The following is a 26,622-nucleotide window of genomic DNA, read 5'->3' on the forward strand; positions in this document are numbered from 1 at the left end:
AAATGTTGTCAATTTCTCCTTTGTGACTCTTTCTCATATACGTATAAATTTATATCTTGACATCGACAGCCGCATGTCTGATTCCACCGGGGTTTCCAACTTGGTGAATTTTCCTGGGATTCATCCCTAATCAGTGAAATTGATCTACGTAATGATGTAATAAGAGAAGAAACAAATGAATAGAATGAACATACAGAGTATTCAGAATAAAACAATAAGCGTACGTAATTTGGATTTATTACATAGTATAGCGTTCGGTTGAGCCGAGATATTCACTTAATTTTTTCTGTACCAGCTGAGCTTTTTTTTACTCTACAGATAGCAATTTTTTTGTCCACGGAATCGGTAATTTAGCTAAAAATTGTTTTCACCAAAAACAACCGCCTCAAAGGTGTCTTGTGCGAATTTGCCATCGCATAGCATGCTTATTTTTGTAGGAACTTTATATTCTATTTATTACCAAAAGAGAAAGATTTTTTCCAATAATAATCCGCTGTTAGATAGCTTGTATTCGCAGTTGTTTCTTTACGCAAAATGAAAATAAGTTGACAAGCGATTTTATTTAATGTATGCGTGCGCTTTAATTAACTGTCTGGATTAAAGTTTAATAATTATCACACGAGATGATTAAAAAACAAAAACTAAATTATTGAATGATTGTTATACCTATATTCAACTGGTTTTGTATTTGTAGCAAGCAAAACAACGCAACGAACAACCTCTTAGACCTATCGGAGTTTGCAGACAATATGAGCAACTCTACAACAACTGGACAAATCCTTGAACTCACTCCAAAACTGGCTAACGAAGATTCGATCAACTCAAATCTTAATCCCACGGCCATACCATTCAATCCTTTGGGCAACCAATTCGTACCGACCTCTACAAACGCCAACGATAATACCAACTCTTTCCAGGACACGTTCGGCAACAAAACACAGGACAACAATCAAGTACCAGGTAATCTTCACCAATCGTTCATTTTATTCAAATCAATTTGTACATTTATTCGATCACCAGTAACCGTGGAATCATTGTTTTTCCAGATCTTCTATCGTAGGCAGTGTGCGCTAGAATAATTATGGTGACTGAAATAACGATGGAAGAAAATCTAAGACGGAGTAAAATTACCCAGCTTGTCGTCGGCAAGTGCGTTTTTAAGAGTAATTCCCGACCGTCTTTGATACTTGGGTTTTGTAAATACTAAATGATAAAAGTATAATGTAATATGTAATACTACGGAGAATGACGACGACGATGACACGATGCTTTTTGAAGCGGTGAATTCAAGTATAAGTAGAAAGAAAATGACTGGAGTGATATTGTCTAGCTGATCTCCCCTTCGATGGAGAGTAGAAAAAGCTATTCAATTTATTATCATAATTACTATAATTAATAGACAAAAATAGGTGTAACATAGTATACAAATATAATATCTATATATACACACAGACACGTATGCGTGTTTGTACGTGTGTGTACCGTGTACATACCCCGCATATATTGGATATGCTTATATACATACACATATAATATTATTATCATCAAGTTTAATATTAAATAATTATTGAACATGGCTAAATTCTATTCATGTCAAATCTATTGATAATGCCTACTTGTCGATGAGGTCAGTGCACTGTATCAATTTCCACATAGCTGCGGTGGGCTTTTGAAATAATGTAGGCGATCGAAAGAAAAGGAATCAATGAGTTTGCCACAATTGACAAAAATTATAAATAATAAATCTTTTGTCTATTGATTCGAATAACCGTATAAATTTACTTTATCTACAAAATAAGATGATGATTATTTAGCTATCGCAGCTGTGTTGTGATTATATATTATAATATGGGATCGTCCGGCAATGTGGAATACACGAGGTGAGTCCGAATTGTCGGAAAATACCATGAATTCGTTCTAAAAGCTCTTGTCTAGAATATCCATCTTGATATATCCAGTCTAATTATCTTGTCATATCGTTAGCGTCGCTTGAATTAAAATTTTCAAATATTCTAAATGGCGAATTCCCGAACCTACAAGACGTACCATCAAGGATTTACCTTTGAACACGACTGCAGCTATATTGTTAGTAAAGTTGTAAGAGAGTCAGAAAAAAAGATATGGAACGAACAGTTGGGTTAAAGTCAGAGATGGCTGACGAATAATTATTTCAATCAGAGCTCCTCAGCATTACCTGTGTAGTTTAAAAATTATTTGTTGCAATTAAAAAATTTGAAACAACTCTAGAGTGATCTACAGAAATCAGCTGGAACGTTGTTTCTCTTCTGAATAAATATGATGGGCTACCTAACTATCAGAGAACAAACTTGAATAATTTTATATTCGTAGAATTTATTTAGATGGTAATATCGTGGGGCAGTATTGTTCGAAGATAACCCCTGGGTTCTAATCGTGGCTTAGCATTATTAAATAATTGATACATGATACTGCATACGTACGTATCACACCGCTTACCATTGTAAATTGTGAAAAAAAAAAGAAAATTGAATTAATACTGTTAACACGTAACAATTTTGCCCAAAATTAAATTACGCAGCAGCGAGGCGCGAATTCACTAGTCAGCCACCTTGTTAATTAACGTTAATAATTATCTTAATTGTACCTAATTACATTGAAAGTTATTTTGATGCTCGTTGTTTTTTTTTTTTTTTTTAATAACAATAGATAAATTAACAATGATCTTCCTATGCAGCCACGGAGGTGGTGAGTGTCCAACGCATAGATAAAGTTCCCTTAATAACATAGAAAGAAGGAGACCACGCAGGCTACGACGAACTAAAGCTCTTTGATAATTTAAAGACAAGTGTGACAAAACGAGCAATGAAGATCAAATATAGGTATAACGAGGTACTTTTTGTTCTGAGGATTCAAGTAGCTCGTGTAATTATTTCTTTGCTCTTTTTTCCTCCCAGTTATCCGGGATATATAAATTGCGAGCTTATGTAATAAACACTTTATCGACGCCCTCAGATTATGCGTCTCAGATACCCCCAAGAAGTAACCAAAGGTAAGAGTAGAGATAATCAATTTTTAAATTTAATTGAGAGCAAGAATATTTAATGTACGGGCCCTGTTTGATCCGTGTCTTCTAAGGGTAGAATGGAATATCCTTGGTTTGCCCGAGCCAATGAATAGTTGTACAGAGCTGTGAGGAGGCCTCTGAGATCCTGGAAACGGCACCAGAGTGCAAAGAATCAAATCAGTGAGAGGAAAACCAAGATCCTCTTCTCTCGACTCACAAGTGAATGTTTTCTTGCGAGTCCTTGCGGTATACGTCAGATAATATTATTACACCTCTGTGTACTTTGACGGACAGTCAGTGCAGATGTTTGCCGGGCCAGGTCCAGCTGCCCAACACAAGCATATTGTTGCTCTACTTTTGAAAACGACATGGAGAGTTTGAGGAGAAGAAATCATACTTCCTAGTACATGTATCTACTCAAGAACTGCAGTCGTTCCATGGTGGCCCTATTTCCAAACTCCTCTTTAAGTTCAAGATATGCCATCCATTAGAAATTATATTGGAAATATTTTTTTACTACCTCAGGATATAAAATGCGGATCAGTTGAAGACTTGTGGGCCTATACGAAGAGAATTATAACCACGAGATCCGAGATGCGTGCATCAACTTGCATAGATCTCATAACTTTCAAGCATACTATTATGCCAGACAGCGCATTTCGAATTATTTTCAAATTTTCGATCGATTAATTGGCGATAACTCAATCAATTTCATAGATGGAATTATTTTGCTTGCAGATTCGGATTCCTGAGATCAAAATACATGAGGATTGCGTGACGAACTCTTCAAAAAAAAATCTGTTCTTTCATCTCGGATTTTGAGAAAATTCCAAGGCTATAGGCTTATCGTTTTTTTCGGCAAAAACGTGAAAGATTCTCCAGAATAATTCCAGGACGCTCTTTCTATGTAAAAAAGCGTATCGAACAAGAGGCCGTCAATGAAATTGAGCTGACGTAAGATCCCATAAACATATCTTTGATTTTTCACTTTTTCGACCGACTAATTGGCGATAACTCGATCAATTTCATAGATGGAATTATTCTGCTTGCAGATTTGGATCCCTGAGATCAAATTACATAAGGATAGCGTAAGGAACCCTTCAGAAAAAATCCGTTGTGAGAAAACATGCATTTTTCTATTTAATAAATCCATGTAATATTCTGAATAACGTGTTGCAATTCATTTCCAACCCTCACCGAAAAGCTCCTTCAAATCGATAGTTTATTAATTAGTTATTATTTATACGTTTTATTTGATCAACACAAAATGTAGCGCAAAATAATATTGATAAATGTACAACTGCTCGTGAAGAGAGAACGAATCCGCAAATGATACCAGAGTGACGGTATAATATACGTTCGGGTGTGTGAATGACCGCCGCCGTGTTCGTCTCATCGGAGAATACATCATTAAAGAAATGTTTTATTTATCAATTTACTGGATTTATACAATGTTTAATGATAAACCATGGTATATTTTCATATTTCCTTGAATTCTGTGCAGAGAGTCTCGCAATAAAGTCGTAAGAAGTCTTGGTCGTAAGGTTCGACGCGGGGCAAAATCGTAGATATGGCTGATTTTCGAGTCGCCGGGGCGAAAATTTGACGTCGAAAAATGAATTTTGGTATCAGGAGAATATGATGAGTGAGGAGCCAGGGAATCAGGAGACTATACGCAAACGTTAGTAACTCGTCGAAATAGCAGACGACTTTAAGCTCCGAGTTTTTTCGCGGCTTCCTATTAGTTGCCCGGCGCCATCATGCTTTTTGGCGCCTGGAACCAATAGGAAGCCGCAAAAAAGCTCGGAGCAAACTCGTCTCCTATTTCGACGAGTTACTAACGTTTGCGCATAGTCCCCTAAGTTCAAAATGGACCCCGCCGCTGGATTGAACATGAATCAAATTGGCAGAGCAGATATTAATTTAAACGGGTTAATTAATAGTATATTCAAACGAATAAAGATTATTTATACGGCAGTGCATTGAGTGAGTCTTGCGAAATTGTTCAGCATGTGAAATAATAATTGATTTGTTTTCAGGAATCGTTTGAAAATCAACGGTATGGCACTGCGAGTATATCACGTTATTTTGCGAATGCTCAACCTCTACTCTAACGATTGTATGACAGCTCCCAGACGTTTGCACCAGATGAGATTCCTATGCGTGCTGACACTCAATTATACAATTAGTAAAGGTATGATCTTCCAACATCCGGCATGCGGTGTGCTTTATTTGAATGAACGACATTGAGGCTCAGTCAGTGACAGTTTCTGTATGGTGCTTATTTAGTTGATTTTTATTTGTTTCGGCAGTGAATACTACTGGAAGTAAATGTCACCATTTCGGAGTAGAAGAATCAAAGTGCATCCTCAAGAGCAGAGGGGCTAGACTGACGGCTAGAACATTGGATTCGATCTATAGAAGAGTCTTATCATACTTGGTTGTTTTTTGAAATGAATACTGAAAGCGTTGACCACTGCTATTCGTTCCATTCTTCCAGATCGAACTGTATTTGTCCCAGGGAAGAATGCAAAGCTGAAACGACAGAGTGCTTGCGGTATACGTCAGATGTTATTATTACACCCCTGTGTACCTTGGCGGAAAGTCACTGCCAGTGTGTCGCTGGGCAAGGTCCAGCTGCCCACCACAAGCATGTTGTTGCTCTGCTTCTAGAAACGACACAGAGAGTTTGAGAAAGAGAAATTATACTTCCTAGTACATGTATCATTTCAAGAACTGCAAACATTCCACAACCCATGGTAGCCCTACTTTTAAACCCCTCTTGAAGTTCAAGATATGCCGTGGTTTCTGAATAATATTGAAAATATTTCTCTCCTTCCTTAGGATATGAAATGCAAATCAGCTGGAGACTTGGAGACCTACACTAAAAAATCTGTGCTTTCATCTCAGATTGTGAGAAAATTCCAAGGCTATAGGCTTACTGTTTTATTCGGCAAAAACGTAAAAGATTCTCCAGAATAATTCCAAGACGCTTTTTCTACGTAAAATTGCGTGATAAACACAACGCCGTCAATGAAATTGAGCTGGCGTAAGATCCTATCAAGATATCTTTGATTTTTCACTTTTTCGATCGATTAATTGGCGATAACTCAATCAATTTCATAGATGGAATTATTTTGCTTGCAGATTCGGATTCCTGAGATCAAAATACATGAGAATAGCGTGAGGAACCCTTCAAAAAAAAATCTGTGCTTTCATCTCAGATTGTGAGGAAATTCCAAGGCTATAGGCTTACTGTTTTTTTCGGCAAAAACGTGGAGTATTCCCCAGAATAATTCCAGGACGCTTTTCCTACGTAAGATTGCGTGATAAACACAACGCCGTCAATGAAATTGAGCTGGCGTAAGATCCCATCGAGATATCTTTGATTTTTCACTTTTTCGATCGATTAATTGGCGATAACTCGATCAATTTCATAGATGGAATTATTTTGCTTGCAGATTCGGATTCCTGAGATCAGAATACATGAGGATAGCGTGAGAAACCCTTCAAAAAAAAATCTGTTCTTTCATCTCAGATTGTGAGAAAATTCCAAGGGTAAAGGCTTACTGTTTTTTTCGGCAAAAACGTGGAGTATCCCCCAGAATAATTCCAGGACGCTTTTCCTACGTAAAATTGCGTGATAAACACAACGCCGTCAATGAAATTGAGCTGGCGTAAGATCCCATCGAGATATCTTTGATTTTTCACTTTTTCGATCGATTAATTGGCGATAACTCGATCAATTTCATAGATGGAATCATTTTGCTTGCAGATTCGGATTCCTGAGATCAAAATACATGAGGATAGCGTGAGAAACCCTTCAAAAAAAAATCTGTGCTTTCATCTCAGATTGTGAGGAAATTCCAAGGCTATAGGCTTATCGTTTCTTTCGGCAAAAACGTGAAGTATCCCCCAGAATAATTACAGGACGCTTTTCCTACGTAAAATTGCGTGATAAACACAACGCCGTCAATGAAATCGGGCTGGCGTAAGATCCCATCGAGATATCTTTGATTTTTCACTTCTTCGATCGACTAATTGGCGATAACTCGATCAATTTCATAGATGGAATTATTTTGCTTGCAGATTCGGATTCCTGAGATCAAAATACATGAGGATAGCGTGGGGAAACCTTCAGAAAAAATCCCTTGTGAAAAAACATGCATTTTTCTATTTAATAAATCCATGTAATATTCTCAATAACGTGTTGCAATACATTTCCAACCCTCACCGAAAAGCTCCTTCAAATCGATAGTTCATTAATTAGTTATTATTTATACGTTTCATTTGATCAACACAAAATGTAGCGCAAAATAATATTGATAAATGTACAACTGCTCGTGAAGAGAGAACGAATCCGCAAATGATACCAGAGTGACGGTATAATATACGTTCGGGTGTGTGAATGACCGCCGCCGTGTTCGTCTCATCGGAGAATACATCATTAAAGAAATGTTTTATTTATCAATTTACTGGATTTATACAATGTTTAATGATAAACCATGGTATATTTTCATATTTCCTTGAATTCTGTGCAGAGAGTCTCGCAATAAAGTCGTAAGAAGTCTTGGTCGTAAGGTTCGACGCGGGGCAAAATCGTAGATATGGCTGATTTTCGAGTCGCCGGGGCGAAAATTTGACGTCGAAAAATGAATTTTGGTATCAGGAGAATATGATGAGTGAGGAGCCAGGGAATCAGGAGACTATACGCAAACGTTAGTAACTCGTCGAAATAGCAGACGACTTTAAGCTCCGAGTTTTTTCGCGGCTTCCTATTAGTTGCCCGGCGCCATCATGCTTTTTGGCGCCTGGAACCAATAGGAAGCCGCAAAAAAGCTCGGAGCAAACTCGTCTCCTATTTCGACGAGTTACTAACGTTTGCGCATAGTCCCCTAAGTTCAAAATGGACCCCGCCGCTGGATTGAACATGAATCAAATTGGCAGAGCAGATATTAATTTAAACGGGTTAATTAATAGTATATTCAAACGAATAAAGATTATTTATACGGCAGTGCATTGAGTGAGTCTTGCGAAATTGTTCAGCATGTGAAATAATAATTGATTTGTTTTCAGGAATCGTTTGAAAATCAACGGTATGGCACTGCGAGTATATCACGTTATTTTGCGAATGCTCAACCTCTACTCTAACGATTGTATGACAGCTCCCAGACGTTTGCACCAGATGAGATTCCTATGCGTGCTGACACTCAATTATACAATTAGTAAAGGTATGATCTTCCAACATCCGGCATGCGGTGTGCTTTATTTGAATGAACGACATTGAGGCTCAGTCAGTGACAGTTTCTGTATGGTGCTTATTTAGTTGATTTTTATTTGTTTTGGCAGTGAATACTACTGGAAGTAAATGTCACCATTTCGGAGTAGAAGAATCAAAGTGCATCCTCAAGAGCAGAGGGGCTAGACTGACGGCTAGAACATTGGATTCGATCTATAGAAGAGTCTTATCATACTTGGTTGTTTTTTGAAATGAATACTGAAAGCGTTGACCACTGCTATTCGTTCCATTCTTCCAGATCGAACTGTATTTGTCCCAGGGAAGAATGCAAAGCTGAAACGACAGAGTGCTTGCGGTATACGTCAGATGTTATTATTACACCCCTGTGTACCTTGGCGGAAAGTCACTGCCAGTGTGTCGCTGGGCAAGGTCCAGCTGCCCACCACAAGCATGTTGTTGCTCTGCTTCTAGAAACGACACAGAGAGTTTGAGAAAGAGAAATTATACTTCCTAGTACATGTATCATTTCAAGAACTGCAAACATTCCACAACCCATGGTAGCCCTACTTTTAAACCCCTCTTGAAGTTCAAGATATGCCGTGGTTTCTAAATAATATTGAAAATATTTCTCTCCTTCCTTAGGATATGAAATGCAAATCAGCTGGAGACTTGGAGACCTACACTAAAAAATCTGTGCTTTCATCTCAGATTGTGAGAAAATTCCAAGGCTATAGGCTTACTGTTTTATTCGGCAAAAACGTAAAAGATTCTCCAGAATAATTCCAAGACGCTTTTTCTACGTAAAATTGCGTGATAAACACAACGCCGTCAATGAAATTGAGCTGGCGTAAGATCCTATCAAGATATCTTTGATTTTTCACTTTTTCGATCGATTAATTGGCGATAACTCGATCAATTTCATAGATGGAATTATTTTGCTTGCAGATTCGGATTCCTGAGATCAAAATACATGAGAATAGCGTGAGGAACCCTTCAAAAAAAAATCTGTTCTTTCATCTCAGATTGTGAGAAAATTCCAAGGCTATAGGCTTACTGTTTTTTTCGGCAAAAACGTGGAGTATTCCCCAGAATAATTCCAGGACGCTTTTCCTACGTAAGATTGCGTGATAAACACAACGCTGTCAATGAAATTGAGCTGGCGTAAGATCCCATCGAGATATCTCTGATTTTTCACTTTTTCGATCGATTAATTGGCGATAACTCGATCAATTTCATAGATGGAATTATTTTGCTTGCAGATTCGGATTCCTGAGATCAAAATACATGAGAATAGCGTGAGGAACCCTTCAAAAAAAAATCTGTGCTTTCATCTCAGATTGTGAGGAAATTCCAAGGCTATAGGCTTACTGTTTTTTTCGGCAAAAACGTGGAGTATTCCCCAGAATAATTCCAGGACGCTTCTCCTACGTAAGATTGCGTGATAAACACAACGCCGTCAATGAAATTGAGCTGGCGTAAGATCCCATCGAGATATCTCTGATTTTTCACTTTTTCGATCGATTAATTGGCGATAACTCGATCAATTTCATAGATGGAATCATTTTGCTTGCAGATTCGGATTCCTGAGATCAAAATACATGAGGATAGCGTGAGAAACCCTTCAAAAAAAAATCTGTGCTTTCATCTCAGATTGTGAGGAAATTCCAAGGCTATAGGCTTATCGTTTCTTTCGGCAAAAACGTGAAGTATCCCCCAGAATAATTCCAGGACGCTTTTCCTACGTAAAATTGCGTGATAAACACAACGCCGTCAATGAAATTGAGCTGGCGTGAGATCCCATCGAGATATCTCTGATTTTTCACTTTTTCGATCGATTAATTGGCGATAACTCGATCAATTTCATAGATGGAATCATTTTGCTTGCAGATTCGGATTCCTGAGATCAAAATACATGAGGATAGCGTGAGAAACCCTTCAAAAAAAAATCTGTGCTTTCATCTCAGATTGTGAGAAAATTCCAAGGCTGTAGGCTTACTGTTTTTTTCGGCAAAAACGTGGAGTATCCCCCAGAATAATTCCAGGACGCTTTTCCTACGTAAAATTGCGTGATAAACACAACGCCGTCAATGAAATTGAGCTGGCGTAAGATCCCATCGAGATATCTTTGATTTTTCACTTTTTCGATCGATTGATTCGCGATAACTCGATCAATTTCATAGATGGAATTATTTTGCTTGCAGATTCGGATTCCTGAGATCAAAATACATGAGGATAGCGTGAGAAACCCTTCAAAAAAAAATCTGTGCTTTCCTCTCAGATTGTGAGAAAATTCCAAGGGTATAGGCTTACCGTTTTTTTCGGCAAAAACGTAAAAGATTCTCCAGAATAATTTCAGTACGCTTTTCCTACGAAAAATTGCGTGATAAACACAACGCCGTCAATGAAATTGAGCTGGCGTAAGATCCCATCGAGATATCTCTGATTTTTCACTTTTTCGATCGATTAATTGGCGATAACTCGATCAATTTCATAGATGGAATCATTTTGCTTGCAGATTCGGATTCCTGAGATCAAAATACATGAGGATAGCGTGAGAAACCCTTCAAAAAAAAATCTGTGCTTTCATCTCAGATTGTGAGGAAATTCCAAGGCTATAGGCTTATCGTTTCTTTCGGCAAAAACGTGAAGTATCCCCCAGAATAATTCCAGGACGCTTTTCCTACGTAAAATTGCGTGATAAACACAACGCCGTCAATGAAATTGAGCTGGCGTGAGATCCCATCGAGATATCTCTGATTTTTCACTTTTTCGATCGATTAATTGGCGATAACTCGATCAATTTCATAGATGGAATCATTTTGCTTGCAGATTCGGATTCCTGAGATCAAAATACATGAGGATAGCGTGAGAAACCCTTCAAAAAAAAATCTGTGCTTTCATCTCAGATTGTGAGAAAATTCCAAGGCTGTAGGCTTACTGTTTTTTTCGGCAAAAACGTGGAGTATCCCCCAGAATAATTCCAGGACGCTTTTCCTACGTAAAATTGCGTGATAAACACAACGCCGTCAATGAAATTGAGCTGGCGTAAGATCCCATCGAGATATCTTTGATTTTTCACTTTTTCGATCGATTGATTCGCGATAACTCGATCAATTTCATAGATGGAATTATTTTGCTTGCAGATTCGGATTCCTGAGATCAAAATACATGAGGATAGCGTGAGAAACCCTTCAAAAAAAAATCTGTGCTTTCCTCTCAGATTGTGAGAAAATTCCAAGGGTATAGGCTTACTGTTTTTTTCGGCAAAAACGTAAAAGATTCTCCAGAATAATTTCAGTACGCTTTTCCTACGAAAAATTGCGTGATAAACACAACGCCGTCAATGAAATTGAGCTGGCGTAAGATCCCATCGAGATATCTTTGATTTTTCACTTTTTCGATCGATTAATTGGCGATAACTCGATCAATTTCATAGATGGAATTATTTTGCTTGCAGATTCGGATTCCTGAGATCAAAATACATGAGGATAGTGTGAGGAACCCTTCAAACAAAAATCTGTTCTTTCATCTCAGATTGTGAGAAAATTCCAAGGGTAAAGGCTTACTGTTTTTTTCGGCAAAAACGTGGAGTATCCCCCAGAATAATTCCAGGACGCTTTTCCTACGTAAAATTGCGTGATAAACACAACGCCGTCAATGAAATTGAGCTGGCGTAAGATCCCATCGAGATATCTTTGATTTTTCACTTTTTCGATCGATTAATTGGCGATAACTCGATCAATTTCATAGATGGAATCATTTTGCTTGCAGATTCGGATTCCTGAGATCAAAATACATGAGGATAGCGTGAGAAACCCTTCAAAAAAAAATCTGTGCTTTCATCTCAGATTGTGAGGAAATTCCAAGGCTATAGGCTTATCGTTTCTTTCGGCAAAAACGTGAAGTATCCCCCAGAATAATTACAGGACGCTTTTCCTACGTAAAATTGCGTGATAAACACAACGCCGTCAATGAAATCGGGCTGGCGTAAGATCCCATCGAGATATCTTTGATTTTTCACTTCTTCGATCGACTAATTGGCGATAACTCGATCAATTTCATAGATGGAATTATTTTGCTTGCAGATTCGGATTCCTGAGATCAAAATACATGAGGATAGCGTGGGGAAACCTTCAGAAAAAATCCCTTGTGAAAAAACATGCATTTTTCTATTTAATAAATCCATGTAATATTCTCAATAACGTGTTGCAATACATTTCCAACCCTCACCGAAAAGCTCCTTCAAATCGATAGTTCATTAATTAGTTATTATTTATACGTTTCATTTGATCAACACAAAATGTAGCGCAAAATAATATTGATAAATGTACAACTGCTCGTGAAGAGAGAACGAATCCGCAAATGATACCAGAGTGACGGTATAATATACGTTCGGGTGTGTGAATGACCGCCGCCGTGTTCGTCTCATCGGAGAATACATCATTAAAGAAATGTTTTATTTATCAATTTACTGGATTTATACAATGTTTAATGATAAACCATGGTATATTTTCATATTTCCTTGAATTCTGTGCAGAGAGTCTCGCAATAAAGTCGTAAGAAGTCTTGGTCGTAAGGTTCGACGCGGGGCAAAATCGTAGATATGGCTGATTTTCGAGTCGCCGGGGCGAAAATTTGACGTCGAAAAATGAATTTTGGTATCAGGAGAATATGATGAGTGAGGAGCCAGGGAATCAGGAGACTATACGCAAACGTTAGTAACTCGTCGAAATAGCAGACGACTTTAAGCTCCGAGTTTTTTCGCGGCTTCCTATTAGTTGCCCGGCGCCATCATGCTTTTTGGCGCCTGGAACCAATAGGAAGCCGCAAAAAAGCTCGGAGCAAACTCGTCTCCTATTTCGACGAGTTACTAACGTTTGCGCATAGTCCCCTAAGTTCAAAATGGACCCCGCCGCTGGATTGAACATGAATCAAATTGGCAGAGCAGATATTAATTTAAACGGGTTAATTAATAGTATATTCAAACGAATAAAGATTATTTATACGGCAGTGCATTGAGTGAGTCTTGCGAAATTGTTCAGCATGTGAAATAATAATTGATTTGTTTTCAGGAATCGTTTGAAAATCAACGGTATGGCACTGCGAGTATATCACGTTATTTTGCGAATGCTCAACCTCTACTCTAACGATTGTATGACAGCTCCCAGACGTTTGCACCAGATGAGATTCCTATGCGTGCTGACACTCAATTATACAATTAGTAAAGGTATGATCTTCCAACATCCGGCATGCGGTGTGCTTTATTTGAATGAACGACATTGAGGCTCAGTCAGTGACAGTTTCTGTATGGTGCTTATTTAGTTGATTTTTATTTGTTTTGGCAGTGAATACTACTGGAAGTAAATGTCACCATTTCGGAGTAGAAGAATCAAAGTGCATCCTCAAGAGCAGAGGGGCTAGACTGACGGCTAGAACATTGGATTCGATCTATAGAAGAGTCTTATCATACTTGGTTGTTTTTTGAAATGAATACTGAAAGCGTTGACCACTGCTATTCGTTCCATTCTTCCAGATCGAACTGTATTTGTCCCAGGGAAGAATGCAAAGCTGAAACGACAGAGTGCTTGCGGTATACGTCAGATGTTATTATTACACCCCTGTGTACCTTGGCGGAAAGTCACTGCCAGTGTGTCGCTGGGCAAGGTCCAGCTGCCCACCACAAGCATGTTGTTGCTCTGCTTCTAGAAACGACACAGAGAGTTTGAGAAAGAGAAATTATACTTCCTAGTACATGTATCATTTCAAGAACTGCAAACATTCCACAACCCATGGTAGCCCTACTTTTAAACCCCTCTTGAAGTTCAAGATATGCCGTGGTTTCTAAATAATATTGAAAATATTTCTCTCCTTCCTTAGGATATGAAATGCAAATCAGCTGGAGACTTGGAGACCTACACTAAAAAATCTGTGCTTTCATCTCAGATTGTGAGAAAATTCCAAGGCTATAGGCTTACTGTTTTATTCGGCAAAAACGTAAAAGATTCTCCAGAATAATTCCAAGACGCTTTTTCTACGTAAAATTGCGTGATAAACACAACGCCGTCAATGAAATTGAGCTGGCGTAAGATCCTATCAAGATATCTTTGATTTTTCACTTTTTCGATCGATTAATTGGCGATAACTCGATCAATTTCATAGATGGAATTATTTTGCTTGCAGATTCGGATTCCTGAGATCAAAATACATGAGAATAGCGTGAGGAACCCTTCAAAAAAAAATCTGTTCTTTCATCTCAGATTGTGAGAAAATTCCAAGGCTATAGGCTTACTGTTTTTTTCGGCAAAAACGTGGAGTATTCCCCAGAATAATTCCAGGACGCTTTTCCTACGTAAGATTGCGTGATAAACACAACGCTGTCAATGAAATTGAGCTGGCGTAAGATCCCATCGAGATATCTCTGATTTTTCACTTTTTCGATCGATTAATTGGCGATAACTCGATCAATTTCATAGATGGAATTATTTTGCTTGCAGATTCGGATTCCTGAGATCAGAATACATGAGGATAGCGTGAGAAACCCTTCAAAAAAAAATCTGTGCTTTCATCTCAGATTGTGAGAAAATTCCAAGGCTATAGGCTTACTGTTTTATTCGGCAAAAACGTAGAAGATTCTCCAGAATAATTCCAAGACGCTTTTTCTACGTAAAATTGCGTGATAAACACAACGCCGTCAATGAAATTGAGCTGGCGTAAGATCCTATCAAGATATCTTTGATTTTTCACTTTTTCGATCGATTAATTGGCGATAACTCGATCAATTTCATAGATGGAATTATTTTGCTTGCAGATTCGGATTCCTGAGATCAAAATACATGAGGATAGCGTGAGAAACCCTCCAAAAAAAAATCTGTGCTTTCATCTCAGATTGTGAGAAAATTCCAAGGCTGTAGGCTTACTGTTTTTTTCGGCAAAAACGTGGAGTATCCCCCAGAATAATTCCAGGACGCTTTTCCTACGTAAGATTGCGTGATAAACACAACGCCGTCAATGAAATTGAGCTGGCGTAAGATCCCATCGAGATATCTCTGATTTTTCACTTTTTCGATCGATTAATTGGCGATAACTCGATCAATTTCATAGATGGAATTATTTTGCTTGCAGATTCGGATTCCTGAGATCAAAATACATGAGAATAGCGTGAGGAACCCTTCAAAAAAAAATCTGTGCTTTCATCTCAGATTGTGAGGAAATTCCAAGGCTATAGGCTTACTGTTTTTTTCGGCAAAAACGTGGAGTATTCCCCAGAATAATTCCAGGACGCTTCTCCTACGTAAGATTGCGTGATAAACACAACGCCGTCAATGAAATTGAGCTGGCGTAAGATCCCATCGAGATATCTCTGATTTTTCACTTTTTCGATCGATTAATTGGCGATAACTCGATCAATTTCATAGATGGAATCATTTTGCTTGCAGATTCGGATTCCTGAGATCAAAATACATGAGGATAGCGTGAGGAACCCTTCAAAAAAAAATCTGTTCTTTCATCTCAGATTGTGAGAAAATTCCAAGGCTATAGGCTTACTGTTTTATTCGGCAAAAACGTAGAAGATTCTCCAGAATAATTCCAAGACGCTTTTTCTACGTAAAATTGCGTGATAAACACAACGCCGTCAATGAAATTGAGCTGGCGTAAGATCCTATCAAGATATCTTTGATTTTTCACTTTTTCGATCGATTAATTGGCGATAACTCGATCAATTTCATAGATGGAATTATTTTGCTTGCAGATTCGGATTCCTGAGATCAAAATACATGAGGATAGCGTGAGAAACCCTCCAAAAAAAAATCTGTGCTTTCATCTCAGATTGTGAGAAAATTCCAAGGCTGTAGGCTTACTGTTTTTTTCGGCAAAAACGTGGAGTATCCCCCAGAATAATTCCAGGACGCTTTTCCTACGTAAGATTGCGTGATAAACACAACGCCGTCAATGAAATTGAGCTGGCGTAAGATCCCATCGAGATATCTCTGATTTTTCACTTTTTCGATCGATTAATTGGCGATAACTCGATCAATTTCATAGATGGAATTATTTTGCTTGCAGATTCGGATTCCTGAGATCAAAATACATGAGAATAGCGTGAGGAACCCTTCAAAAAAAAATCTGTGCTTTCATCTCAGATTGTGAGGAAATTCCAAGGCTATAGGCTTACTGTTTTTTTTCGGCAAAAACGTGGAGTATTCCCCAGAATAATTCCAGGACGCTTCTCCTACGTAAGATTGCGTGATAAACACAACGCCGTCAATGAAATTGAGCTGGCGTAAGATCCCATCGAGATATCTCTGATTTTTCACTTTTTCGATCGATTAATTGGCGATAACTCGATCAATTTCATAGATGGAATCATTTTGCTTGCAGATTCAGATTCCTGAGATCAAAATACATGAGGATAGCGTGAGGAACCCTTCAAAAAAAAATCTGTTCTTTCATCTCAGATTGTGAGAAAATTCCAAGGGTATAGGCTTACTGTTTTTTTCGGCAAAAACGTGGAGTATCCCCCAGAATAATTCCAGGACGCTTTTCCTACGTAAAATTGCGTGATAAACACAACGCCGTCAATGAAATTGAGCTGGCGTAAGATCCCATCGAGATATCTTTGATTTTTCACTTTTTCGATCGATTGATTCGCGATAACTCGATCAATTTCATAGATGGAATTATTTTGCTTGCAGATTCGGATTCCTGAGATCAAAATACATGAGGATAGCGTGAGAAACCCTTCAAAAAAAAATCTGTGCTTTCCTCTCAGATTGTGAGAAAATTCCAAGGGTATAGGCTTACTGTTTTTTTCGGCAAAAACGTAAAAGATTCTCCAGAATAATTTCAGGACGCTTTTCCTACGAAAAATTGCGTGATAAACACAACGCCGTCAATGAAATTGAGCTGGCGTAAGATCCCATCGAGATATCTTTGATTTTTCACTTTTTCGATCGATTAATTGGCGATAACTCGATCAATTTCATAGATGGAATTATTTTGCTTGCAGATTCGGATTCCTGAGATCAAAATACATGAGGATAGTGTGAGGAACCCTTCAAACAAAAATCTGTTCTTTCATCTCAGATTGTGAGAAAATTCCAAGGGTAAAGGCTTACTGTTTTTTTCGGCAAAAACGTGGAGTATCCCCCAGAATAATTCCAGGACGCTTTTTCTACGTAAAATTGCGTGATAAACACAACGCCGTCAATGAAATTGAGCTGGCGTAAGATCCCATAAAGATATCTTTGATTTTTCACTTTTTCGAACGATTATTCGTTGATAACTCGATCATTTTCATAGATGGAATTATTTTTCTTGCAGATACTTCGAAAAGATGTTCCTAGACCTGGTGCCTCATCATGTCCATGCCTTTATTTCTGTGTAATAAATCATACTCTCACAGGGTATGATGAAGACATAAGCAACTGTATGCTGGGCTGATTTTATGCAATCATATGTATTCAATCCCACTCTTATAAATACATTCACCGCAATTACCACAATCACCGCATCTTTTCTCGGCCCTGGAAGCGTTTCGTGATATGCAACTGGAGTAACACCATCCCAGATGTATTCTAGATTTTTTCCTGATTCTTTTCAATTTTTTCTGAGATTTTCCAATTTTTTCTAATTCTTTCTAATTTTTTCTAATTTTTTCTAATTTTTTCTGATTTTTTCTGATTTTTTCTGATTTTTTCCGATTTTTAATTAATTATTAGATTTTTCGCGCATATTTCTGGGCGCCGCCATTTTCTTTAGCTCCGCCCACCGCGAGTACACCTAGCGCCATGTAGCGGAATTTTCGTGAACTAAAATCCCAGGTTTCTTGCCCCTTGACGTCAGGCAATGTGATGCGTGAAAGAGAGGTATAAGGGTCAATACTTTTGCGGTTTTCCTCGGGCGAGAGAACCCGCAAAAGTATTGACCGCCTCCGAGCGTCCGAGGAAAACCGCCGAAGAACGACGACTGCCTCCGAGCGTCCGAGGAAAACCGCCTAAGAACGACGACCGCCTCCGAGCGTCCGAGGATAACCGAAGAAAGACGACCGCCTCCGAGCGTCCGAGGAAAACCGCCGAAGAACGACGACCGCCTCCGAGCGTCCGAGGAAAACCGAAGAAAGACGACCGCCTCCGAGCGTCCGAGGAAAACCGCCGAAGAACGACGACCGCCTCCGAGCGTCCGAGGAAAACCGCCGAAGAACGACGACCGCCTCCGAGCGTCCGAGGAAAACCGAGAAAGTATTGACCCCTTCGGCTCCGAGCGCTCGGGGAAAACCGTAAAAGTATTGACCCTTATACCTCTCTTTCACGCATCACATTGCCTGACGTCAAGGGGCAAGAAACCTGGGATTTTAGTTCACGAAAATTCCGCCACATGGCGCTAGCTGTACTCGCGGTGGGCGGAGCTTAGAGAAAATGGCGGCGCCCAGAGAAATACGCGGAAAATTCGAATAATTAATTAAAAAATCGGAAAAAATCAGAAAAAATCAGAAAAAATCAGAAAAAATCAGAAAAAATCAGAAAAAAATTAGAAAAAATCAGAAGAAATTAAAGAAACTTGAAAAGAATCAGAAAAAAATTCAGAATCAATCTGGGATGGTGTAACTCTAGTTGCATATCACAAAATGCTTCCAGGGCCATGGAAAGATGCGGTAATTGACAAATCAATTGGAATGGGTGCATTCTCATGGTTTCTCTTGTTCATCTTGACGTGTGTGGCTTTACGCGCAACTGACGTTTGCAGGTGACCCTCTAATTCAGGGAAATGAAAGAGAATTGATTCAATTCATAATCTCTATCGCGTGACACTCGGTGACATGCACAAAGTGCAGCGTACTCTACTCTCCGACTGAAATCCTCAAAAATTTTCCAAAAGGGCGTACAAGACACAAGGAGTGCCCCGATTCCAACAGGTGAGCTTAGAAAAGATTCACTGGTCAGTCGAGAGACGAGGATCTGGGTTTTCTTCCTAACGATGTGATTCTCTTTGCTCCGATGCCATTTTCAGGTTACCTGCATCTCGAAGGCCTCCATACAGCTCTGTGCAACATGGTGCAGCTATATATCAGCTATTCAAACCAAGGAAATTACATTGTACGCTTAGAAGACACAGATCAAACAGGACTCGTACCAGATGCTGCCGGTAAACTCCAAGTGAAGCAAAGAGAATCTTACTGCGTCAGTTTCAAAGTACAAGAAACATGTTTGACTGGTGATTCAACTCGGAGAGGATAACTGGGTTCATAATATCACCGAGTATATCTATGGAGCATAACTGTAGGTGCTACAGCAAGATGAGAGGGATGTAGGCAAGGTGTTGTTGCATAATATCAGTATCTTTCATGAATAATATAAGCATGATCTCTATTTTGGTTTCAGTTTTTTATTTCGAATGCAAGGATGTTCTAATCGAATGATCGTAGACCAACCCAGAGAAAGAGACTCTGACGATGAGGTTGTACTGAAGGGAGAATTGCCACCGCTCCTTCAACTTGCAGATTCGATTCGCAAAATCCTGAGTGGAGGATGGTAAACCGATTTCTGTGCGCTATTTATCCGGTATCAGCACTTTCTGACGAGCATCTCCTTACTTAGAACAGGAAGTGTGCTTACACCTGCAAGTTTAAAAATTGCAAAATAATTATCATACACATGCATAGCGTCGAATAGTTGATGTATGCGAATAAGTCTTCATGTAATGTATTCATAAGTTCTATTCATTTGAATTACTGGGGCAATATTGTATCATTGAAATGAACATTGTACATCTTGTGAAAGATATTGCAAAGTTTTTTATAATTATTTAAATAATGTATGTATGCTGAATGTATTCCTTGCATAACTCATGAATAAATGATAGGCTATTTTCAAACTGAATACTTGTTTCCTATTATTTACACTCCTGGAACCATCACACATTGACATGTAGAGACCTAGAATGACAAATAGTGAGCAAGCAAGTGATGAAGAATGATACAACATAATGGCTTGGAACTTTTCTATGCATAAATTATTGAATGATCGAATACACAGGCAGGCACATAGTTGGTCCCGCAAAGGACCAGTTGCTCTTTCTATCATACTAGGATTGAATACAAAGAATTGAAGGCATGCACATGATGAGGCACCAGGTCTCGGACCACCTCCTCAGGTTTCATGTTCTCCTGATACAAATACCTACTTTTGGGCAAACTTTCAATTTTCAGGGCCGGTATTCTCGAGCTCTGCATTATGACTATCGGTTGTGATTCAGTGTGATCTGATAAGCATGCATCCATGTGATGATGTATGATATGATGCACGCATGAATATATCACCAACAATGGATATCATGTCATGATGCATACAGGGATGTAATTATTGAAGACTGAACAATCGACGTATCAGTTACAGAGAGTTTTTATTAATAAATCAATCGTCAAGAATACATATTGAGACTTTGCAATGGACAATATAAATTCATTTTTGTATGCTTATAATTGATGCGTTACAAGAGTATGGCCGATAGTTTCATTTTAATTATCATCAATTATTCACTTATTGTTCTCTAAGATACGGGAGGTATACATTATTGTTCATTTCTACGTAAGTATCCACTCGGAACACATAAAAATTGGATGTATGAATCACCGAACTACAGGATATTGACTACAAGTCCAGTGTGTGTGAATGCATCGAGGAAAGTCTTGTATTTTCTATGCGGGTGCAGTATCACCGTTGCCTCAGAGACCACAATGCCTCAATGCTTTCCCGGAAATGAAGATGAAAGAGAGGTGAGAAAATATGATGAATCTCAACCAGAACTTAACGGGTCTTTGTTCAGAAGGATTCCTACCCAAAATAAAACTTCTTTGAGTTCACGCGTAGCATCTGGTATTAGTCCTAATTGATCTGTGTGTCTCGATGAGATTTCTCAGAATTTGAGATGATAATTCAGAACTTTTTCAATTAAGTTTTCTTCGATATTCCTATGTGTTTTGGTCTCCGATATCCGAATCTGCAAGCGAAATAATTCCATCTATGAAATTGATCGAGTTATCGCGAATCAATCGATCGAAAAAGTGAAAAATCAAAGATATCTTGATAGGATCTTACGCCAGCTCAATTTCATTGACGGCGTTGTGTTTATCACGCAATTTTACGTAGAAAAAGCGTCTTGGAATTATTCTGGAGAATCTTTTACGTTTTTGCCGAATAAAACAGTAAGCCTATAGCCTTGGAATTTTCTCACAATCTGAGATGAAAGCACAGATTTTTTAGTGTAGGTCTCCAAGTCTCCAGCTGATTTGCATTTCATATCCTAAGGAAGGAGAGAAATATTTTCAATATTATTTAGAAACCACGGCATATCTTGAACTTCAAGAGGGGTTTAAAAGTAGGGCTACCATGGGTTGTGGAATGTTTGCAGTTCTTGAAATGATACATGTACTAGGAAGTATAATTTCTCTTTCTCAAACTCTCTGTGTCGTTTCTAGAAGCAGAGCAACAACATGCTTGTGGTGGGCAGCTGGACCTTGCCCAGCGACACACTGGCAGTGACTTTCCGCCAAGGTACACAGGGGTGTAATAATAACATCTGACGTATACCGCAAGCACTCTGTCGTTTCAGCTTTGCATTCTTCCCTGGGACAAATACAGTTCGATCTGGAAGAATGGAACGAATAGCAGTGGTCAACGCTTTCAGTATTCATTTCAAAAAACAACCAAGTATGATAAGACTCTTCTATAGATCGAATCCAATGTTCTAGCCGTCAGTCTAGCCCCTCTGCTCTTGAGGATGCACTTTGATTCTTCTACTCCGAAATGGTGACATTTACTTCCAGTAGTATTCACTGCCGAAACAAATAAAAATCAACTAAATAAGCACCATACAGAAACTGTCACTGACTGAGCCTCAATGTCGTTCATTCAAATAAAGCACACCGCATGCCGGATGTTGGAAGATCATACCTTTACTAATTGTATAATTGAGTGTCAGCACGCATAGGAATCTCATCTGGTGCAAACGTCTGGGAGCTGTCATACAATCGTTAGAGTAGAGGTTGAGCATTCGCAAAATAACGTGATATACTCGCAGTGCCATACCGTTGATTTTCAAACGATTCCTGAAAACAAATCAATTATTATTTCACATGCTGAACAATTTCGCAAGACTCACTCAATGCACTGCCGTATAAATAATCTTTATTCGTTTGAATATACTATTAATTAACCCGTTTAAATTAATATCTGCTCTGCCAATTTGATTCATGTTCAATCCAGCGGCGGGGTCCATTTTGAACTTAGGGGACTATGCGCAAACGTTAGTAACTCGTCGAAATAGGAGACGAGTTTGCTCCGAGCTTTTTTGCGGCTTCCTATTGGTTCCAGGCGCCAAAAAGCATGATGGCGCCGGGCAACTAATAGGAAGCCGCGAAAAAACTCGGAGCTTAAAGTCGTCTGCTATTTCGACGAGTTACTAACGTTTGCGTATAGTCTCCTGATTCCCTGGCTCCTCACTCATCATATTCTCCTGATACCAAAATTCATTTTTCGACGTCAAATTTTCGCCCCGGCGACTCGAAAATCAGCCATATCTACGATTTTGCCCCGCGTCGAACCTTACGACCAAGACTTCTTACGACTTTATTGCGAGACTCTCTGCACAGAATTCAAGGAAATATGAAAATATACCATGGTTTATCATTAAACATTGTATAAATCCAGTAAATTGATAAATAAAACATTTCTTTAATGATGTATTCTCCGATGAGACGAACACGGCGGCGGTCATTCACACACCCGAACGTATATTATACCGTCACTCTGGTATCATTTGCGGATTCGTTCTCTCTTCACGAGCAGTTGTACATTTATCAATATTATTTTGCGCTACATTTTGTGTTGATCAAATGAAACGTATAAATAATAACTAATTAATAAACTATCGATTTGAAGGAGCTTTTCGGTGAGGGTTGGAAATGTATTGCAACACGTTATTGAGAATATTACATGGATTTATTAAATAGAAAAATGCATGTTTTTTCACAAGGGATTTTTTCTGAAGGTTTCCCCACGCTATCCTCATGTATTTTGATCTCAGGAATCCGAATCTGCAAGCAAAATAATTCCATCTATGAAATTGATCGAGTTATCGCCAATTAGTCGATCGAAGAAGTGAAAAATCAAAGATATCTCGATGGGATCTTACGCCAGCCCGATTTCATTGACGGCGTTGTGTTTATCACGCAATTTTACGTAGGAAAAGCGTCCTGTAATTATTCTGGGGGATACTTCACGTTTTTGCCGAAAGAAACGATAAGCCTATAGCCTTGGAATTTCCTCACAATCTGAGATGAAAGCACAGATTTTTTTTTGAAGGGTTTCTCACGCTATCCTCATGTATTTTGATCTCAGGAATCCGAATCTGCAAGCAAAATGATTCCATCTATGAAATTGATCGAGTTATCGCCAATTAATCGATCGAAAAAGTGAAAAATCAGAGATATCTCGATGGGATCTTACGCCAGCTCAATTTCATTGACGGCGTTGTGTTTATCACGCAATCTTACGTAGGAAAAGCGTCCTGGAATTATTCTGGGGGATACTCCACGTTTTTGCCGAAAAAAACAGTAAGCCTACAGCCTTGGAATTTTCTCACAATCTGAGATGAAAGCACAGATTTTTTTTTGAAGGGTTCCTCACGCTATCCTCATGTATTTTGATCTCAGAAGTCCGAATCTGCAAGCAAAATGATTCCATCTATGAAATTGATCGAGTTATCGCCAATTAATCGATCGAAAAAGTGAAAAATCAGAGATATCTCGATGGGATCTCACGCCAGCTCAATTTCATTGACGGCGTTGTGTTTATCACGCAATTTTACGTAGGAAAAGCGTCCTGGAATTATTTTGGGGGATACTCCACGTTTTTGCCGAAAAAAACAGTAAGCCTATAGCCTTGGAATTTTCTCACAATCTGAGATGAAAGCACAGATTTTTTTTTGAAGGGTTTCTCACGCTATCCTCATGTATTCTGATCTCAGGAATCCGAATCTGCAAGCAAAATAATTCCATCTATGAAATTGATCGAGTTATCGCCAATTAATCGATCGAAAAAGTGAAAAATCAAAGATATCTTGATAGGATCTTACGCCAGCTCAATTTCATTGACGGCGTTGTGTTTATCACGCAATTTTACGTAGAAAAAGCGTCTTGGAATTATTCTGGCGGATACTCCACGTTTTTGCCGAAAAAAACAGTAAGCCTATAGCCTTGGAATTTTCTCACAATCTGAGAGGAAAGCACAGATTTTTTTTTGAAGGGTTTCTCACGCTATCCTCATGTATTCTGATCTCAGGAATCCGAATCTGCAAGCAAAATAATTCCATCTATGAAATTGATCGAGTTATCGCCAATTAATCGATCGAAAAAGTGAAAAATCAGAGATATCTCGATAGGATCTCACGCCAGCTCAATTTCATTGACGGCGTTGTGTTTATCACGCAATTTTACGTAGGAAAAGCGTCCTGGAATTATTCTGGGGGATACTTAACGTTTTTGCCGAAAGAAACGATAAGCCTATAGCCTTGGAATTTTCTCACAATCTGAGATGAAAGCACAGATTTTTTTTTGAAGGGTTTCTCACGCTATCCTCATGTATTTTGATCTCAGGAATCCGAATCTGCAAGCAAAATGATTCCATCTATGAAATTGATCGAGTTATCGCCAATTAATCGATCGAAAAAGTGAAAAATCAAAGATATCTCGATGGAATCTTACGCCAGCTCAATTTCATTGACGGCGTTGTGTTTATCACGCAATTTTACGTAGGAAAAGCGTCCTGGAATTATTCTGGCGGATACTCCACGTTTTTGCCGAAAAAAACAGTAAGCCTATACCCTTGGAATTTTCTCACAATCTGAGAGGAAAGCACAGATTTTTTTTTGAAGGGTTTCTCACGCTATCCTCATGTATTTTGATCTCAGGAATCCGAATCTGCAAGCAAAATAATTCCATCTATGAAATTGATCGAGTTATCGCCAATTAATCGATCGAAAAAGTGAAAAATCAGAGATATCTCGATAGGATCTCACGCCAGCTCAATTTCATTGACGGCGTTGTGTTTATCACGCAATTTTACGTAGGAAAAGCGTCCTGGAATTATTTTGGGGGATACTCCACGTTTTTGCCGAAAAAAACAGTAAGCCTACAGCCTTGGAATTTTCTCACAATCTGAGATGAAAGCACAGATTTTTTTTTAAGGGTTTCTCACGCTATCCTCATGTATTTTGATCTTAGGAATCCGAATCTGCAAGCAAAATAATTCCATCTATGAAATTGATCGAGTTATCGCCAATTAATCGATCGAAAAAGTGAAAAATCAGAGATATCTCGATGGGATCTTACGCCAGCTCAATTTCATTGACGGCGTTGTGTTTATCACGCAATCTTACGTAGGAAAAGCGTCCTGGAATTATTCTGGGGGATACTCCACGTTTTTGCCGAAAAAAACAGTAAGCCTACAGCCTTGGAATTTTCTCACAATCTGAGATGAAAGCACAGATTTTTTTTTGAAGGGTTCCTCACGCTATCCTCATGTATTTTGATCTCAGAAATCCGAATCTGCAAGCAAAATGATTCCATCTATGAAATTGATCGAGTTATCGCCAATTAATCGATCGAAAAAGTGAAAAATCAGAGATATCTCGATGGGATCTCACGCCAGCTCAATTTCATTGACGGCGTTGTGTTTATCACGCAATTTTACGTAGGAAAAGCGTCCTGGAATTATTTTGGGGGATACTCCACGTTTTTGCCGAAAAAAACAGTAAGCCTATAGCCTTGGAATTTTCTCACAATCTGAGATGAAAGCACAGATTTTTTTTTGAAGGGTTTCTCACGCTATCCTCATGTATTCTGATCTCAGGAATCCGAATCTGCAAGCAAAATAATTCCATCTATGAAATTGATCGAGTTATCGCCAATTAATCGATCGAAAAAGTGAAAAATCAGAGATATCTCGATGGGATCTTACGCCAGCTCAATTTCATTGACGGCGTTGTGTTTATCACGCAATCTTACGTAGGAAAAGCGTCCTGGAATTATTCTGGGGAATACTCCACGTTTTTGCCGAAAAAAACAGTAAGCCTATAGCCTTGGAATTTTCTCACAATCTGAGATGAAAGAACAGATTTTTTTTTGAAGGGTTCCTCACGCTATTCTCATGTATTTTGATCTCAGGAATCCGAATCTGCAAGCAAAATAATTCCATCTATGAAATTGATCGAGTTATCGCGAATCAATCGATCGAAAAAGTGAAAAATCAAAGATATCTTGATAGGATCTTACGCCAGCTCAATT

At 38.7% G+C, this 26,622-nt stretch overlaps 5 protein-coding genes and 6 long non-coding RNA genes across 35 annotated transcripts in view; 8 read left to right on the top strand and 3 right to left on the bottom strand.

Moving 5' to 3' along the window:
- LOC105689670 (ensconsin) overlaps window positions 1-2,648 on the top strand; it is a 34,113-nt gene extending 31,465 nt beyond the window's left edge. For all 18 annotated transcript variants that reach the window (XM_048658415.1, XM_020854432.3, XM_012406858.3 and 15 more), the window contains 2 exons: window positions 695-960; window positions 1,047-2,648. In XM_048658415.1, the coding sequence (XP_048514372.1) occupies window positions 695-960; window positions 1,047-1,060 (280 nt within the window). In that variant the 3' untranslated portion in view covers window positions 1,061-2,648. The remainder of the gene's footprint in view (window positions 1-694; window positions 961-1,046) is intronic.
- Window positions 2,649-3,940: 1,292 nt separating this feature from the next.
- Window positions 3,941-4,206, top strand: LOC125501917. Its single transcript, XR_007279651.1, has 2 exons — window positions 3,941-3,997; window positions 4,096-4,206. It is a non-coding gene; the product is annotated as an uncharacterized LOC125501917 (long non-coding RNA).
- Window positions 4,207-4,882: 676 nt separating this feature from the next.
- LOC125501916 lies at window positions 4,883-6,051 on the top strand. Its single transcript, XM_048659065.1, has 5 exons — window positions 4,883-4,974; window positions 5,083-5,237; window positions 5,356-5,483; window positions 5,544-5,802; window positions 5,888-6,051. The coding sequence occupies exons 1-4, from the start codon at window positions 4,913-4,915 to the stop codon at window positions 5,580-5,582; spliced, it is 384 nt and encodes a 127-aa protein (XP_048515022.1). The 5' UTR covers window positions 4,883-4,912; the 3' UTR covers window positions 5,583-5,802; window positions 5,888-6,051.
- A 923-nt stretch (window positions 6,052-6,974) lies between these two features.
- LOC125501735 lies at window positions 6,975-7,249 on the top strand. The gene is made up of 2 exons (XR_007279376.1): window positions 6,975-7,034; window positions 7,133-7,249. It is a non-coding gene; the product is annotated as an uncharacterized LOC125501735 (long non-coding RNA).
- Window positions 7,250-7,919: 670 nt separating this feature from the next.
- On the top strand, window positions 7,920-9,088 carry LOC125501921. Its single transcript, XM_048659073.1, has 5 exons — window positions 7,920-8,011; window positions 8,120-8,274; window positions 8,393-8,520; window positions 8,581-8,839; window positions 8,925-9,088. Exons 1-4 carry the CDS (start codon window positions 7,950-7,952, stop codon window positions 8,617-8,619), a joined length of 384 nt encoding a protein of 127 aa, XP_048515030.1. The 5' UTR covers window positions 7,920-7,949; the 3' UTR covers window positions 8,620-8,839; window positions 8,925-9,088.
- A 3,121-nt stretch (window positions 9,089-12,209) lies between these two features.
- Window positions 12,210-12,484, top strand: LOC125501727. Its single transcript, XR_007279368.1, has 2 exons — window positions 12,210-12,269; window positions 12,368-12,484. It is a non-coding gene; the product is annotated as an uncharacterized LOC125501727 (long non-coding RNA).
- Window positions 12,485-13,154: 670 nt separating this feature from the next.
- LOC125501922 lies at window positions 13,155-14,323 on the top strand. The gene is made up of 5 exons (XM_048659074.1): window positions 13,155-13,246; window positions 13,355-13,509; window positions 13,628-13,755; window positions 13,816-14,074; window positions 14,160-14,323. The coding sequence occupies exons 1-4, from the start codon at window positions 13,185-13,187 to the stop codon at window positions 13,852-13,854; spliced, it is 384 nt and encodes a 127-aa protein (XP_048515031.1). The 5' UTR covers window positions 13,155-13,184; the 3' UTR covers window positions 13,855-14,074; window positions 14,160-14,323.
- A 335-nt stretch (window positions 14,324-14,658) lies between these two features.
- LOC110116890 lies at window positions 14,659-20,156 on the top strand. Of its 8 annotated transcripts, none has more exons than XR_007279628.1 (4): window positions 14,659-14,678; window positions 17,604-17,739; window positions 19,026-19,194; window positions 19,290-20,156. It is a non-coding gene; the product is annotated as an uncharacterized LOC110116890 (long non-coding RNA). The 8 variants fall into 8 exon arrangements; XR_007279627.1 differs by lacking the exon at window positions 14,659-14,678 and adding an exon at window positions 14,958-14,992; XR_007279629.1 differs by lacking the exon at window positions 14,659-14,678 and adding an exon at window positions 17,496-17,505.
- Window positions 20,157-20,666: 510 nt separating this feature from the next.
- Window positions 20,667-26,040, bottom strand: LOC125501861. The gene is made up of 2 exons (XR_007279637.1): window positions 25,983-26,040; window positions 20,667-21,278 (listed from the first exon to the last, which is right to left on the bottom strand). It is a non-coding gene; the product is annotated as an uncharacterized LOC125501861 (long non-coding RNA).
- Window positions 21,413-22,586, bottom strand: LOC125501859. Its single transcript, XM_048658965.1, has 5 exons — window positions 22,495-22,586; window positions 22,232-22,386; window positions 21,986-22,113; window positions 21,667-21,925; window positions 21,413-21,581 (listed from the first exon to the last, which is right to left on the bottom strand). The coding sequence occupies exons 1-4, from the start codon at window positions 22,554-22,556 to the stop codon at window positions 21,887-21,889; spliced, it is 384 nt and encodes a 127-aa protein (XP_048514922.1). The 5' UTR covers window positions 22,557-22,586; the 3' UTR covers window positions 21,413-21,581; window positions 21,667-21,886.
- LOC125501860 lies at window positions 23,257-23,531 on the bottom strand. The gene is made up of 2 exons (XR_007279636.1): window positions 23,472-23,531; window positions 23,257-23,373 (listed from the first exon to the last, which is right to left on the bottom strand). It is a non-coding gene; the product is annotated as an uncharacterized LOC125501860 (long non-coding RNA).
- Window positions 26,041-26,622: the final 582 nt, after the last annotated feature.

The sequence above is a fragment of the Athalia rosae genome, chromosome 7 (assembly GCF_917208135.1).
Source record: "Athalia rosae chromosome 7, iyAthRosa1.1, whole genome shotgun sequence".
NCBI lineage: Eukaryota > Metazoa > Arthropoda > Insecta > Hymenoptera > Athaliidae > Athalia > Athalia rosae.

Bases quoted from the DNA above. Each gene is read 5' to 3' on its own strand.
- LOC125501916 (XM_048659065.1), top strand. From the start codon at position 4,913: ATGGACCCCGCCGCTGGATTGAACATGAATCAAATTGGCAGAGCAGAT. The intron at 4,975-5,082 runs GTTAATTAATAG...ATTTGTTTTCAG, and splicing joins GCAGATATTAATTTAAACGG to GAATCGTTTGAAAATCAACG. The intron at 5,238-5,355 runs GTATGATCTTCC...TTGTTTCGGCAG, and splicing joins CAATTATACAATTAGTAAAG to TGAATACTACTGGAAGTAAA.
- LOC125501921 (XM_048659073.1), top strand. From the start codon at position 7,950: ATGGACCCCGCCGCTGGATTGAACATGAATCAAATTGGCAGAGCAGAT. The intron at 8,012-8,119 runs GTTAATTAATAG...ATTTGTTTTCAG, and splicing joins GCAGATATTAATTTAAACGG to GAATCGTTTGAAAATCAACG. The intron at 8,275-8,392 runs GTATGATCTTCC...TTGTTTTGGCAG, and splicing joins CAATTATACAATTAGTAAAG to TGAATACTACTGGAAGTAAA.
- LOC125501922 (XM_048659074.1), top strand. From the start codon at position 13,185: ATGGACCCCGCCGCTGGATTGAACATGAATCAAATTGGCAGAGCAGAT. The intron at 13,247-13,354 runs GTTAATTAATAG...ATTTGTTTTCAG, and splicing joins GCAGATATTAATTTAAACGG to GAATCGTTTGAAAATCAACG. The intron at 13,510-13,627 runs GTATGATCTTCC...TTGTTTTGGCAG, and splicing joins CAATTATACAATTAGTAAAG to TGAATACTACTGGAAGTAAA.
- LOC125501859 (XM_048658965.1), bottom strand. From the start codon at position 22,556: ATGGACCCCGCCGCTGGATTGAACATGAATCAAATTGGCAGAGCAGAT. The intron at 22,387-22,494 runs GTTAATTAATAG...ATTTGTTTTCAG, and splicing joins GCAGATATTAATTTAAACGG to GAATCGTTTGAAAATCAACG. The intron at 21,926-21,985 runs GTTGTTTTTTGA...CCATTCTTCCAG, and splicing joins GAAGAGTCTTATCATACTTG to ATCGAACTGTATTTGTCCCA.